This window comes from Giraffa tippelskirchi, chromosome 7, assembly GCF_054371585.1.
Source record: "Giraffa tippelskirchi isolate mGirTip1 chromosome 7, T2T-mGirTip1v1.2.pri, whole genome shotgun sequence".
NCBI classification, from domain to species: Eukaryota; Metazoa; Chordata; class Mammalia; order Artiodactyla; family Giraffidae; genus Giraffa; species Giraffa tippelskirchi.
Genome location: NC_137281.1, coordinates 110,927,624 through 110,942,794, shown reverse-complemented (window position 1 = coordinate 110,942,794; position 15,171 = coordinate 110,927,624). Strand labels below are relative to the sequence as shown.

The 15,171-nt window shown below is 44.3% G+C and overlaps 2 protein-coding genes across 3 annotated transcripts in view; both read right to left on the bottom strand.

Annotated features, from left to right (window-relative positions):
* The window catches only part of RORA (RAR related orphan receptor A), a 796,368-nt gene extending 788,387 nt beyond the window's left edge, over positions 1-7,981 (bottom strand). Inside the window, exons 1-3 of the mRNA XM_081507580.1 lie at positions 7,385-7,981; positions 7,180-7,226; positions 6,560-6,800 (exon numbers count right to left, since the gene is read on the bottom strand). Coding sequence (XP_081363706.1) covers positions 6,560-6,725 — 166 coding nt within the window. The 5' untranslated portion in view covers positions 6,726-6,800; positions 7,180-7,226; positions 7,385-7,981. The remainder of the gene's footprint in view (positions 1-6,559; positions 6,801-7,179; positions 7,227-7,384) is intronic.
* LOC145512873 (uncharacterized) overlaps positions 7,731-15,171 on the bottom strand; it is a 606,383-nt gene continuing 598,942 nt past the window's right edge. Inside the window, exon 7 of one of the 2 annotated variants that reach the window (XM_081507585.1) lies at positions 7,731-7,981. In XM_081507585.1, the coding sequence (XP_081363711.1) occupies positions 7,836-7,981 (146 nt within the window). In that variant the 3' untranslated portion in view covers positions 7,731-7,835. Of the gene's footprint in view, positions 7,982-9,149; positions 10,299-15,171 lie in introns of those variants that run through there. The other variant, XR_014058879.1, reaches the window with a different exon arrangement.

Here is a 15,171-nt window from a genome sequence, read left to right as displayed (position 1 = left end):
CATTGTGTGGGCAAGACAATCTCCAGGACACTGCAGGGCCACGCCACTGCCCATGTGCCACAGCACATAATGTGATGAGACAGCTTGTAATAATGATGTCAGTGGAGGCCATAAACGTGTGTTAGGAAAAAAAATATGTTCTTCCACCAACACCAGGGGAATTGTTACCTATAATTCCTTTTAACATTAGCACGTACGTAAGAGCCAGATCTGGAATGGAGCCTGCCTAACCCACGGGCTATGGTACATTTATATTTCATTATGCCTCACTCCACCTTTCTAACCATTTCTTGAGACAATCTCCTTGATGTCTTTACTCCAAAAGCAAAGTAATAACAACAACAAGGCTGTCACAAAAGAACACCACGACTCCCAAGCTGAATTTTCAACAGTAGGATATCAAAGATATCACAAGATAACTACAGACGACCATTAACTCAGGTGCAACGGCCCTGAGAAAGTCAGCTCTTGATGATGCGGTACCACACTGGTCCAGTGAACAAAGGCCTAAGCTTGGGTAAAGAGCTTCCTCTAGGGAGATCTATATGCTCTTTATTGACATTCCTGAAATCTTCCTTCTAACTCTAGAATTTCCTAACTTTCAGGGTTGATGAAACCCTTTCAACACATATAAGGAAGAAGCAAAATTAGTTGATATTTCTGTGTACCATTACACAGGAGAAAACTGCATAATGTTATGGTAATACAGCACATAACTTATTTGTAAATACAATAGCTTTCCTAAATTTTTGAGAATGATTTTACATTTTCTAGAGAAACAAGTCTAGAGTCTAGACTTGGATTGAAATTTTAAAGTAAAAACCTCAACTAACCAGAATCAACTAACTGACATGAATTTCTATTCTGCCACTTGCAACTGAGAAAACAACGGAGGCAAATAACAAAACAGACAGATATTGAGGATTTAACCAAAAAAAAAAAACAAACAATGATTTCCAAGCTAGCATCAGGACAGATTTAGCCCAATCTCTAACACCGTTTCCATTTACAGTTCTATAATGTACAATCAGAACTCATCCTCAGAACAGTGACCCTGCGGTATCCTAAGGATCCCCAAACGTCTAAGAAAGATTCAGTTACATCCTCAGTGTTCTTCCCAGGGCAGGAAAGGGGACCAGCACACTTTCAAAACCCATTTGATAAGGAAAAGACAAAAAATGTTTCTGCTCACTGTGCCAGAAAGCAAGTTCATCAGTGATGCCTTCGTACTCTTATAGAAAAATCATGGTTTATTGTATCTTAATCAATGCTTGAAACTGATTATCTGGAGAGTTCTGGGCAAGCATTAATTCATAAGGATTCAATTGTATTTTTCTTAACATACAGCTTAATAAGATGGGTGAACATTTTAAGAGCTCATTTCAACCAACACTTGCCCTTCTGAATGAGATACCAAGGGAAAAATAAAACAAATCCTCATTAAAAAAAAAAAAAATTATTTTAAATGATGGAAGGGAGAACATCTTGGAGAGACAGAGAGAAGCAGAGAGGAGGTTGTTCTTAAATTCTCAGCAAGGAAGATAGTCTTCATTTTCAGAAAGGTACTGCGCATTCTAGGTTGCTGTTTGCTCTGGCACCTGAAGGCCTTTCAAAGCAGACCCTTCTTGCTCTGCAGGAACCTATCTCTAATCTGGGATGAATGGGTCAGGGGTCCCCTCCAGGAGGAAGGATGCTGTCTACCTCAGAGTCTCTGCACACTGGCTTGTACAAGACAAAGAGGATATGACATTTGAGAACAGTGACATTTTCTATAAAAAAAGTTTGCACGTGGGGCAATCACATTACAATTCTCTCCCCAGATACTTGAAATGTAGTTAAGTATTTTGCTTCCACAGACAGAAATACATAGATGAGCTTAGGAGACTGGAAAAATGGTGGGGGTTGGAGAGAGCACCCTCAGAAAAACTGGTATGTGCTATAATGGCCCACACTCCATCAACAGGGTTCCAAGCAACACCCAACTTAGTCAGTCCTTCCAACATCACACCACAACTTCCTCAAGGTAAGAATGGGAGAATCAGGAGAAAACTGCGTCTTAACTCAGAAGTGACAAAGAGTATGGCTCATGGAGAAGAACACCTGGGCTTGCCTGATTCACAGTCCAAAGGCTAGCTCTGGAGAGGAGTCAGTTTGCTTTCAAAAATGATTCAGCTGCCACCAAAGACCTTCAGAACATCTGCATCCAGAGGCACTATCTATTGCAATTAACAATCCCACATCTCCCTACATCTCTCTTAGGAGTCTGGTGTAGAAACAGCAGTATGCACTGTACCCCCCAGCTCTACCAACTTGAAAACACAAGCTTAATGTCTCTTGGTGAGGGAGGTCCGTCCCTGCAGCCTCCATATTTCAGTTTCAGAAACAGAGATGTTTTCTAAAGCCAAGGGCTCCTCTTCACACCAGAAGATTTTGGAAAATTCCAGCAGGTGACTAACATAAAAACAAAAGTCTGCTGTAAATGTTTTTAGCCACTCAGGATTTGACTTTTGGATTAATAATTCAATTCTTTTTAAGAAAGAAGAGGGAAGCAACAGAAAAGGTTTTCATAATCATCCTCAAATGCATTTTCTAAAATTATTCTATTACATTTTTAAAGGGTATAATTATAAATGTTTTTATGAGCAATTTACTGGAAAATGAAAGTCCTTTAGTTTAAAAAATAATTATTCCATCCCCCGGCACAGAATTTTATCCCAGCCAGTAGCTCTTTCAAACTACAGGGCATCATTTGTTCACCCGGGAGAGCCAAGTCCACGTAAGAAAAGCTCATCTGAGAATCAATCTCTAGAAAATGCTCGAAATTGCCAGGCAAGAGCACCAACCAGAAAGTGAATCAGCCAAGACTGAAGTGGTGAATTGTGGAGAAGTACTTTGAGAGGCAAAGATTCCTGTGGGTCTAGAAGTCCTCAGGGCTACAACTAAACTTGTTAACTGATTTTAAGTCAATCTAAGTTCAGCTTCCAGGGGGTTCGATCTCAACCCAACTGAGCCTTTCAGTGTTAATCCCATCTTTTGGCTTCGATTTTTCCCTTAGGTCAGCCTGCCCTAACAGCCATCCACCTGCAGCACTGGTGTTCCAGACCAACGGTGTGGCACACAGCCCCCTGAGGATAACTTTAGGGAGGTAGAATGTGTAAGCGTCTGGCATGCATATACTAACGAGATTCTGGAAGAGGGTTTTTAACAACAGTTATGTCACAATGCTCAGGGCTCCCTGAAGTCCCTGAAAGCCTTGTTAAATTAAAGATTCATTGTTGGTTCTTCCACTTCATTCTTACTTCCCATGTTGTCTCCTGCCTTTCTTCCCTTTCATTGGGCTAAAAAGATGGGGCTGAACAACAACAGCCATCATTAAAAGCACCCAGAAAACAAAACAGTTCTGCTGAAAATGCTAACATACCCTGCCCCATTGTAAAAGGAAGGGGAGGCCATCTTTCAGATTATAAAGTCACATATTTTATTTTGGAAGTGCAGGCAGTAACAGTGCACGGTCCATTCACCCGTGGATTCCCAGGAGTTTGGAATCCAGCAATAGCTTCAAGTCTACCTAGGTAATGTCTCATGAGGTCACCTCAATGTCATGAGAATCCTGACCACAATCTCTGCAGACTGCAAACACTGGCTGCCTGGAAGCTAACCCTGCTACCTCCCGGGAAAGCATCCCCCGGATCAGAAAGTGGCTCTCTTCACCCAAGGCCAAGGACTCCACTCAACCCTCCTTGAGGTTGAAAATGCTGATTTTAAGGTGATGGTGTTTGCTTTTCCTTTTGCATTGTGTGCCTGTATGATTTAAGTATTAAAAAGGCGTAAGCACCTAGTGTGTAGGTTAATTTCTTTCCGATATTGTAATTTATGCAACATTAATACTGGATGCCAGCTCCAATTTTCTTGCTGCTTACACTCTGGGAGCCGACTTGCATATTCTGCCAATTCCATTACATCATCTGAAAACCCAAACATTTCCCATTTTCAAATCACTCTCATCTACTGAGCATACTTACACATTCCCTCTTTTTCTCCCTAGCTCACATGTACCAAGATTGGTACCCCCGAGGAGCAGACGGTACATATGAGGTTAAAGCCTGCAAATGCACATAATTTCTGGAAGCTATTACTACTGCTGTGTTAGCTAAAGGATGCCTCCATCTCTGACCTTCCTTTTCCATTCAGACTGTTATATAACCGAGTGCCTGCGTGCAGGATGTGAGTTGAGTGTTTGGGCCTTACCTCCTCTCCCTCCCCCCATTAACTCTCCGGAGGGATGGACAAGAGGTGGGTTCAAAGAAGACGGAGTGGGAGGTGGCCCACTAGGGGGCAAGGGGATTTGGGTCAGCAGGTCAGTTGCACAAGATGCATCCTATCTGCACTTTGTCCCTCTTCCCTTGTTGCTGAGCCTCCGGGACTGGTGGAACCGAGAAAGCCCCATCGGTTATATAATTTGCAAGAACAGCAAGTTACGGATTTGCTAGTCGGTTCTGCAGCCTGCCACCCTGATCTCTTGCAAGAACACCTTCTGGCAAGAATGACACCTGAAGATGCTAATAACACGCGGGAGGGGGATGGCTAAGACAGAGGGGGTGGCAGCACAAACCAGAAATTTGTGCGGCTTCCTACATACTATGTCCCCCTCTTCCAAAAAAAAAAAAAAAGCCTCCCCACATGAAGGGGATTTTCTCCAGTGTTTCTGATTAACCCTGTTACATAACCCGCTCGCATTCCAAATCCACCGTCTCAGGTCTAAATATACTCTTTGCAGCCAAAAGCTCTCTTCACACAAACTCACCGAGCTAGCGGCAGGTCCCGGCCCCCAGCCCCATCCCCCTTCCAGTACTCCCGACACTCGCTGCCCCCTCCCTCTCCCTTAAACCACGGTTTGATGTGTTCGCTCTTCCGAAATCGCCTTTAATTAAATGTTTTTCGCGTGTGTCATCCTGATGGCTTTTACTGTACTCGAATTCCGTGAATGGGAAAGCGCCTGGACAGGGGGTGTGGCTAAGGTGGGGCGGTGGGGGGGGGGGAATACTGTAAAACAGCCAGCACATGATCAGCCATATTCCTACCTCCAACTCTAACATTGATAGGAAAGGAGGGGCTCTGGGGCCCCCCTTGCCTCTCCCAGCTCTCCCCATCTCTGCCTGAAGCTGAGTGGCAAGAGGAGGGGGCCCGCTGGGCCAGTGCCCAAGCCAGGGCTGAAGATCTTCTCTGTACCCCAGCCCTGGGCGGCTCGTGCGAGCTGGCTTCCTCTGGAGTGACAGGCGTGATTTATACATTATTTACAACAGTAATTAAAGCCGTAGCTTTCTCCTGTTCTTTATAAACTCTGGGCGTTTTCAAATAATCCCCCATCCCCAAGAAAAACCCCACACCAGGTTCCCATACCTTTAAGAAAGAAGAAAAAGGGTGAGCTTTTCCCAACACTCCACTTTAATTAGAAAAAAAGCAAGGAGGGGTCATGGAGCCACCCCCCCCAAACAAACACAGACACATGCACACAGATCCTACAAATGAAGTGTGTAAAAAACTGCCCGGGGGGTGGGGGCATCGATCGCACTATCCAACAAGCATTCAACTCGCACTGACCATTCCCAGGTTCTTGCAGAAACGCTTAGCGAGGGAAGGATTTCCCAGGGCAGAAATAAGTTTGGGTGCCTTGCGATCTTTCTTTTTCTGCTTGTTTGCTTTTGCAGACGCTCACTCCGAATGCGCGTGGAGCGCCCCACAGGACCGCCGCCGCCGCCCCAGGCGCGCTGACGCGCACACGCCCCCCGCCAGCCTGGGCGCCGGGCTGCGAACCTTGGGTCTGCAAACTTGCGCACCTCCCCTCGCCGCGCCCGCCAGACAACTTGGCGAGCACCTCACGAGCCCGCACCCCGCTTCCCCCAGCCCTATCTCCAAATCCCAAATCCACGGCTGTGCTCCAGGGAAGGTACCCACGTCGCTCCCCCGCCCCAAGTCCAGAAGCGCTCCCTTTCCACCCCCCGGGGCGGGGGGGCTTCCCTGATCTCTCACTTCTAACGCCCCTTTCACCTCCGCGGGGGGCCGAAAACCCACCATGTCTCAGGCTGCCCCGGCCGAAACTGTCAAGAGGAGAAAAGGTAAAAGGGGAGGAGGATGGCCATCCAAAGGATTTTTTTTTCCCCTTCTTAAAAGGACACTGCCGCTTTAAAAGTTTCTTTCCCGGGCCCCCACTCTTCGGTCCTCCGTATTTTGGGGGAGAGTATTTAATTTGAGCAACGCGGCTTTCTTCCTCTCTTTGCAGAAAAAAATCAAAGCCAGGGGGTGAGCCCGCCGGCTGTCAACCCTCCTGCCGCCTCCCCCGCCCCCCTATCCTCCCGCAACCCGAGAACGGGCTGCAAAAGTTTGCAACATTTCTGGGGGGCGGAGGGGGGAGGGGAAGGGGGTGCTCCGAGCTCGGGGCGCCGCGGCCGGCTCGCGCGCGGCCCCCGACCCCGCGCCCCAGGCACCCGCTCCCGGCCGCCCCCCGCTCCGCGCCGGGGCTCCCGCCGCCCCCTCCTCAGCCCCTCTCACAGCCTCCTACCTCTGCTGGTGCTGGAATAGCTCTGTCTGCGCACCGGGGCGGGCGGCTCGCTCTTGCGGGCGGATTCCTGGTTCAGCGGGGTCTCCCTGGAGCCGGCGGCCGCGTCCGAGCCGCTGCTGCCCGGCTCGCTGGCGGCGGGGTCGGGGGCTGCCGGAGCTGACTCCATGTTTTTTCCCAATGTAGAGATCGCTGGAGATGGCGAGCTCCGAGACTCCCTCTATCTTCTGTTTTCAGAGCAACTCTATGGTACCAAAAAAAAAAAAAAAAAAGGGAGAAGGAGACCGGGGAGAGCAAAAGGGAGAGAGCAGGCGGCGGCGGGCGGGCGAGCGAGAGCGCAAGGGAGCGCGCGGAGTGTGTCTGGGTGGACGTGAGTGTGCACCCGAGAGGGGATGGGAGGCGGGTCTGGCCACAGGCAGCGCTAGCGAGAGCTTCTCCAGCCGGCCCCCACACCCACATTCCCCACCCTCCAGACCCCAGACCGAGAGCTGCGGACTGGCTGCCAATTTTGGGAGGTGGGGAAAAGAGTGGAGGAGGAAGGGAGAGCCTCCCGTGCCCCAATCCTCCCCTTTCCTCGGCCCAGGGACAGCAATTAAGATTGGTGAGATTCATTCTGTACCTACTTCTGGGACCCTCTCGGGAGCAGAACTCGTCCCCATCAGCAGCCAGCCTGGGAAGAGACAAATCCGGTTATCCACGTTGGGGACTCGCAGGTAGCTCCCCGCCAGCCCAGCCCAGGACTGAGGAGATACTGAAAAGGAATTCGACCTGCGCTGACACCCCCAGGAAGGCAGAGGGTGGGGGAACTGAGGGTGTGGCACTTCTTACTTTGGGATGGGACGTCCAGTGGGTTAGTATCGCTTTGATGTAACTGTGTGAGTTAAGAATTGCCATGAAGAGCCAATTTCTGGTATGGTTGGAAGAGGTCGCTTTCAGCTCCTTCGCTGTTTTCTCCGAGAAGGATCCAGAAACCACTTGGCAGGGCAGTTTCTACTGGAGAAAACTTTGGCCTGTTTGGTCGACGACTATCTAAGCTGGATGAAATATGCCACACTGCATCTAGTTCATGCGTAGCTGCTAATTGTCAATTCCCATGGTACTACTGCTATTAAATGTACAGTCTCATCCATAAAAGATATACTAGAGAGGCGTTAATAACATCTGGATGATAAAATTCAGATAATTAACAGCTTTTAATAAGTCACATCATTGTAGGCATCATTCTGCACGCCCAGCTTTCACTGAAACTCCCCAGCACATAGTAGGTGCTGAATGAAACTCAAGGGTGGCAAAGAACTGCAGCAGTGTTACTTTGATCCCAAACTCCAGTATGAAGGAACAGTACAAATTGGATGAGTGGAAAATATTCAGGTGGTAGGAGCTTGATTTTCTTGTCTCGATACTCAATCCACCATTTCCTATTGCCTGCGGAGACAATGATGAAATCAGTACATTTTTAACACATACCCCCACCTTTCTTTCAGAAGATTTGCAAATTTTGACAACAAAAAATATTATTATATACCAGAAGGTGGCATAAATATGTGTATTTAGGGGGTGGGGTGGAGAGGGAATAGGGGAACATTTTGCTTTTTGCTAACTTCCTGGTTTGGAAAAAAAGACTTTTCAAAAATAAGAGAAAAAAACCTAGTTAGATAATAGCCTAAGAGGAACCTCCATATGCCCAACTTCACACATATGGTTTGTGTTACCATTACTGATCTTGGTCTGATTTCAGATACACAATGCTATTTGCCATGGTCTGTGTGTTAATCAGCAAAACCTGTGGTCCACTCTTGGGCGTGATGTAAATGAGATGTGAACAGTTTTGATACCTTAATCCATTCTCTGCAAGGAACCTTGGCTTTTGCCTGTCTGTTGGCACCTACAAACAAAGCCATGATTGTCTCCTCCCTGCCCCCTAAATCAGATGTGTGGGTTTCCCCATACATCAAAGCACAGATTTCCAGAGCAGAGTTCACACCTTTTTTTTATAACAGGTTAGCGTTAGCCTGTTAATAAAGTTCTTGATGCACTTGACCCAGCTTGTCACATTTGACTTTTCTAAGTAAACAAATATATCAAAGTGCATAGTTTAATGAACAATTCCTCTAGGACAGTAAGTATGTCAAAACACATCCATGACCCCATATTTATTTTCAAATATTTTGGAGAAAAAAAAACTTTTCCTATTAAATTTCACCAATGATTCTATTTGGGATACAAGCAGCTTAAAAAATATCTATGGCTCATTTTAGCTACCAATAGCAGCTTATTAACATTTTGGGTGAAATCTATTCCCTTGGCCCTTTAATTGGTTCCTTTGCTATTCCCCTTTGACTAAACTGGTATCTGTTTACCCAGGAAAGACTCCTGAATATGGCCCTAGTGACCTTAGTTAAAGATACAGTCCACATTCCCCTCAGCGGTAAATTCCAGCTCCCAAAAGCCACTTCTCCTGCCTTCCTAAAACAATTACTGCTTCTGCAATTTAAAACAATTGGGAACTCAAGTGCTTTCCTCAAGGGAGAAATAAAAGTGAGTTAGATACATTGCTTGACTGTCAATCATTGTTACTAAAGTGTAAATTACTTGGATTGGGGAAGCAGTGATTTGGATTATATTTCTTTCCTTCCCTCATGTCCCTTCCCTGATTACTAATTAAGGCTTTCCAATTTTCCAAATATTTGGAAAGATGGCAGCTTTCCTTAGACTCTGTTCATTGAGAAAGGGCAGTACTGTTTGCTTAAAAATGGTTATTTTACTTTGCACTACTGAGTTGAGACAATGGCTTAGAAAAACCTATGCTTTGTAAAAGAGAGAAGGCTAAAAACCATTCTTTGCAGACTCCTCTTGCCCTCACCAAACTCACCGGAACTCGGAACTCCGCTACCTCCTTTTCAATCACAGGCTCCCCCCACCATGATGACTCTGTTTTTCTTATTCCAAGGTCATTACGGGGAACCTGGAGAGTTGGCTATGACTCCCCTCCCCTCTCTCGCTTCTGCCCTTCACTTTCCACAGCCCAGCAGACTTGCCAAGTGCTCTCAATTCTAACTCTGTGATATCTGCCCTTCCTATCTTTGGCTACCATATCACTCCAGTTCCAGACATTATCACTCGCCTAAACCATAAGCTTCCAAATAACTGGCCTTCATTCTTATAACTATTCTAATCCATCCCAGAAAGCATTGCCAAGTTCATTATCCTGAACTACAGTTCTCATTTCCCACCATGTCACTCCCCTGCTTACAAGACTTTAATGGCTCCCTATTGCCTATCCAATTAACCACTAACTAGTCAACAAGGTATTCAAGTCTCTACCTCACTTATCCCTGCACCAGGAATGGCAAATTGATCTCATCTCATGAGGCACTCCTGAGGTCAGTTGAAAAGGTGTGGGCCGTGATTGATGAATGCTATCTCCCTTGGGTGGAGAACTAGGAGCAGGATGCTGATGCCAGGAGTCTGACAAACTGCCTGGCATTCCTTACATACTTCTTGCAATCCATGTGTAATTCTCAGACCAGGCCATGTGCCACTTCCCTCTCCTCCTACTTGTGGTGCAGGATGCATGCAGAGACATTTGCTTCTGCCTCTTCCCTGGTGGCTCAGTGGTAAAGAAACTGCCTGCCGATGCAGGAGACGCAGGTTCAATCCCTTGGTCTGGAAGATCCCTTGGAAAAGGGAATGGCAACCCACTCCAGTATTCTTGCCTGGAAAATTCCATGGAGAGAGGAGCCTGGTGGATCACAAAGAGTCAGACATGACTTAGAGACTAAACAATAGCAACAAAACAACTTCTCCTGAAATGTCCTTTCTGCCTTCTCTGTTAACTGAATCCCTACATTTCTTTAAAGGTCTGTTCTATTGGGTTAGCCAAAATGTCCATTCCAGAGTGGATTGCCATGCCTTTGTCCATGAAGGGACTCTTCTATACAACTTTTATTTACTCCAAACTATATGTTTGAACTGTCTTAGTACTTTGCACCCCTCTTAAGGTACCTGGTCCACCTTGTGCTGTGGCTGGTTGAACATCTGCCTTACCCTCCCTGGTGGAAGATCCATTCCTAGAAAACAGGGGTTTACCCTTGCACATAGTAGGCACACATTAGAGTTAGTGGATTTGAGAAATGGTCTTAATCATAAGGTAGCATGTCCACACAGTGATTCCATTACACAACATGAATGAAAACCTAAGTGTTTCAACTTTCAATCACTTGAAATAAGCCTTTCTTTCCTGGGTAAAAGATTAGTTGACATGTATGGGCTGTTAAAATTTATATATGCAAAAAAATTGTTGACAGTTACTTTCTTTGCATTTCTTGGAGAGAAAGAGAAGGAAAATTATGGAAATATATAGAATTTCCTTGGGACAGGGGAGCTTTCTACAACATGCCTAAGAACAAAGAAGACAGAAGATTAAAACCAAGTGCCCAGGCAACAAGTTTCCTTTCTTTCAACAAAGCATCAAGAAACTGAAGCTGGACATGATGCTCAAAATAGAAGAAAGTCAAAAGAAACTGTAGCAGCTCTTGGGCACGGGAGGGGCTCCCCCATCCTGCTACAAGGTTTGTAGGTTTATAATCAGAGCCACCCCAACTAGAAAAGTCCAGATTAAGAAGACCCATTTGTTCAAGCTGGAGAAGGCACAATGTAAATCTCAAGTCCACATAGAGGGGAAGAGGAGAGCCAGTCTTGCCAGATGCTTGCAAGTAAAAAGGAAGATGAAGGCCTGCAACACCCACTCTGGATAATCCTCTCCACCTCTCTTCCTATTTTGTACAAGAGGAAATCAAAATGCAGGCAAGTGACTTGCTCAAGACCACCCAGTTAATCCATCCTACCATGGATGTAGAATCCTCTGATTACCTGAATTCAAGACCCAACTCTGCCATGTACTACCACTGTAGACAAGGATGTCACTCACCATTTTTATGATGATATTTCCTCAGCTATAGATGAGGGTTATTAGGAGGGTTAGATAAGACAGTCCTACTAAATCCTTCCAAAATGCTTGCCACTCAAAATGTTGCTATTATTCTTGTTAGTGTTAGTCACTTAGTCATGTTCAACTCTTTGCGACCCTGTGGACTGTAGCCTACCAGGCTCCTCTGTCGATGGAATTCTCCAGGCAAGCATACTGGAGTAGGTAGCCATTCCCCCTTCTCCAGGGGATCTTCCCAACCCAGGGATCAAACACAGGTCTCCTACATCACAAGCAGAATACCATCTGAGCCACCAGGGAAGCCCTAATTACACATCTTTAATAAAATAACTATATAAAACTTCACTATCCAATGCAGTAACCACTGGCTGCATGTGGGTATTGAGAACTTGAAATGCAGCTAATTCAAATTGTAATACATGATAAATGTTACAAATCCACATTAGATTTTGAAGTCAGTACAAACATTCAAAAAAAACTAAGATCATGGGATCTGGTCCCATCACTTCATGGCAAATAGATAAGGAAACAATGGAAACAGTAACAGACTATTTTCTTGGGCTCCAAAATCACTGCAGATGGTGACTGCAGCCATGAAATTAAAAGACACTTGCTCTTTGGAAGAAAAACTATGACCAACCTAGACAGGATATTAAAAAGCAGAGACATTACTTTGCCAACAAAGGTCTGTCTAGTCAAAACTCTGGTTTTTCCAGTAGTCATGTATGGATGTGAGAGTTGGGCCATAAAGAAAGCTGAGTGCCAAAGAATTCATGCTTTTGAACTGTGGTGTTGGAGAAGACTCGTGAGTGTCCCCTGGATTGCAAGGAGATCAAACCAGTCAATCCTAAAGGAAATCAGTACTGAATATTCATTGGAAGGACTGATCCTGAAGCTGAAGCTCCAATACTTTGGCCACCTGATGCCAAGAGCTAACTCACTGGAAAAGACCCTGATGCTCAAAATATTGAAGGCAAGAGGAGAAGGGGATGACAGAAGATGAGATGGTTGGATGGCATCACTGACTCAATAGACATGAGTTTGAGCAAGCTCCAGGAGTTGGTGACGGACAGGGAAGCCTGGAGTGCTGCAGTCCATGAGGTGGCAAAGAGTCGGACACAACTGAGCGACTGAACTGAATACAAAAAATGTAGTGTCTCACTAATAATTTTATATTGATTGCATGTTGAAATGACAATAGTTTGGATATACTGGGTTAAATATATGATTTAAATAATTTCATCTATTTTAACTTTTTAAGATCTGGCTACTAAAAACATAAAATTACTATGTGGTTCACATTATATATCTACTGGGCAGGGGTGGTATGAAATATATTAACATGGTACATAGTAGGCATTCTAATGATTTAACTAGACTAACTGCTAGGTTTCATCTGAGGGCACCATTGGGTCAAGAGTTAGCATCCGTCTTGTCATTTTATACAATGTTAATTGTGCTCCTGCTTTTCACAGGGCAGTAAGCTGAATGCTAAGCAAAACAGAAGCAAAACTAGTGTTTTTTACAGGGAAAGTAAGATGTGCTCACCAAAACTAACTGGCATTCAATGAGAAGGCTCTAGCTGCCCTAGAGACCACCGCAGAAAGAGCTAATAATCTCCCTCAGGGAATGAAACAGTAAAGGCTCTGCCCTGAATAGCTAATGTTCCCTTTGTTTTGCTTCTGAAACTGAGGCTGTGGACTTTGATAAGAAAAAAAGGTACTTGACCACATGCAATTGCCAGGGAACCTAAGAACAGGTGTCCTGCAGTCTGATGTTTCCAACCTGAAACACCTAAGCTTCCCCGGGGTGGGGTGAGGTGAGGTGATGTTTTGGGTCAGTGTTTGACAAAGAACTACCATGAGCCCACTGGTACTGAGCTCACTACCCTCTTTGACTGGCTTTGGAAAACACAAGGGGCAAGAAGCCGAGACTGTAAGCTCCTTGAAGGCAGGCATCGTGTCTCACTTCTTCCCTGGTGCATTCTCAGTGCTGAACTCGGTATCTAGCACATTGGTAACTGCAGTATTTGTTGACTGAGTGAGTGGATGAGGTATTTTTTTTTTATAAACAAGCTGTGAATATATCAACAAACATAGGCGTACAATTTATTGAATACCTATTTAATATTAGATTCTAAATACCCTTGCATGTTTCATGTATACTTTATAGATTAGGCTCCTCTACTTTGCCATGCAGCAATTTATTTATCTTCTCTAAAGATACATCTTTCTTCCTATAAAATGAATTTGATCACCTTTTTCTTTTTGACTGCTTAAAGCAGAGTTGGTGAGAGTCAGATAAGATAGGTGAAAGTGACTTGGGAATTCTTAACAGAGTCCCTCCAATAGAACTGTATTTGTGTTACCCAATGTGATTGGCACTAGCCACATGTGGCTATTGAGCACTTGAGACATGGTTAATGTGAACTAATATTTTTTTTTTCCTTTTAAATAAATTATTTTTTTTCAGAGAAGTTTTAGGATCAGCAAAGTTAAGCAAGAAGTGCAGAGATTTTCCATATACTTCCTGCTCCCACACACTCACTGACTCTCCCACAATAACATCCCCCACCAGAGTGATACATTTGTTATAATCAATGAACTTTTATATTGACAAATCATTATCACCCAGAGTCCTTAGTTTACATTAGTGTTGTACACTCTATGGGTTTTTTTTTTTTTTGATAAGGCATTTTGTATTTTTATTTGTCAGGTATGGCAATCTTGCTCCTGAGGAAATAATTTTTCTTCAGCTCTCTCTCTTTCACCATTATTTTCCTGGACCACTCAAACAGGCTTCTGTGTTTCTCCTGCACGCCATACAAACTTCAGTTTTCTCTCTGCTGCCTGTCTATTTGTCCCAACCCATACACTTGATATTGTTTATTTTCCTTGCAATTATGCAATGTATTTCACAAATATGTATGTAAGTTACTTCGAGAGGGAGTCCAGTGCTCACCTAAATGGTATTTTTTTTCTTTCAAATCCCACTTTTCCATTGCTAGTACATAAAAAAACAAATGACTTTTGTTGTATTAACTTTACATCCTGCAACTTTCTATTACAACTTACTACTTCCAGAAGTTTTTGTTTGGTTGGTTTTCCTTATTGTAATTTTCTAGATAAACAATCATATCATCTGCAGACAAATATAGTTGTATATCTTTCTTCCTAATCTTTATGCTTTTCATTTTCTTTTTTTTTTTATATAAATTTATTTATTTTAGTTGGGGGCTAATTACTTTACAATATTGTAATAGTTTTTGCCATATGGGTTTTGACAAATGTAAAATAATATTCATCCACCATTACAGTATCATACAGAGTAGTTTCACTGCCCTAAAAGTCCTCTGTGCTCCATTATTATTCATCCTTCTCTCCTCCCAACCTCTAGCAACTACTGATCTTTTTATTGTCTCCATAGTTTCGCCTTTTCTAAAATGTCACACAGTACATAGCCTTTTCAGACGGGCTTCTTTCACTTGGTAATATGCATTTAAGTTTCTTCCATGTGATTTCATGGCTTAACAGCTGATTTCATTTTAGCCCTGGATAGCATTCCATGTCTGAATATACCACGGGCTTCCCTCATAGCTCAGTTGGTAAAGAATCTGCCTGCAATGCAGGAGACCCCAGTTCAATTCCTGGGTTGGGAAGATTCCCTT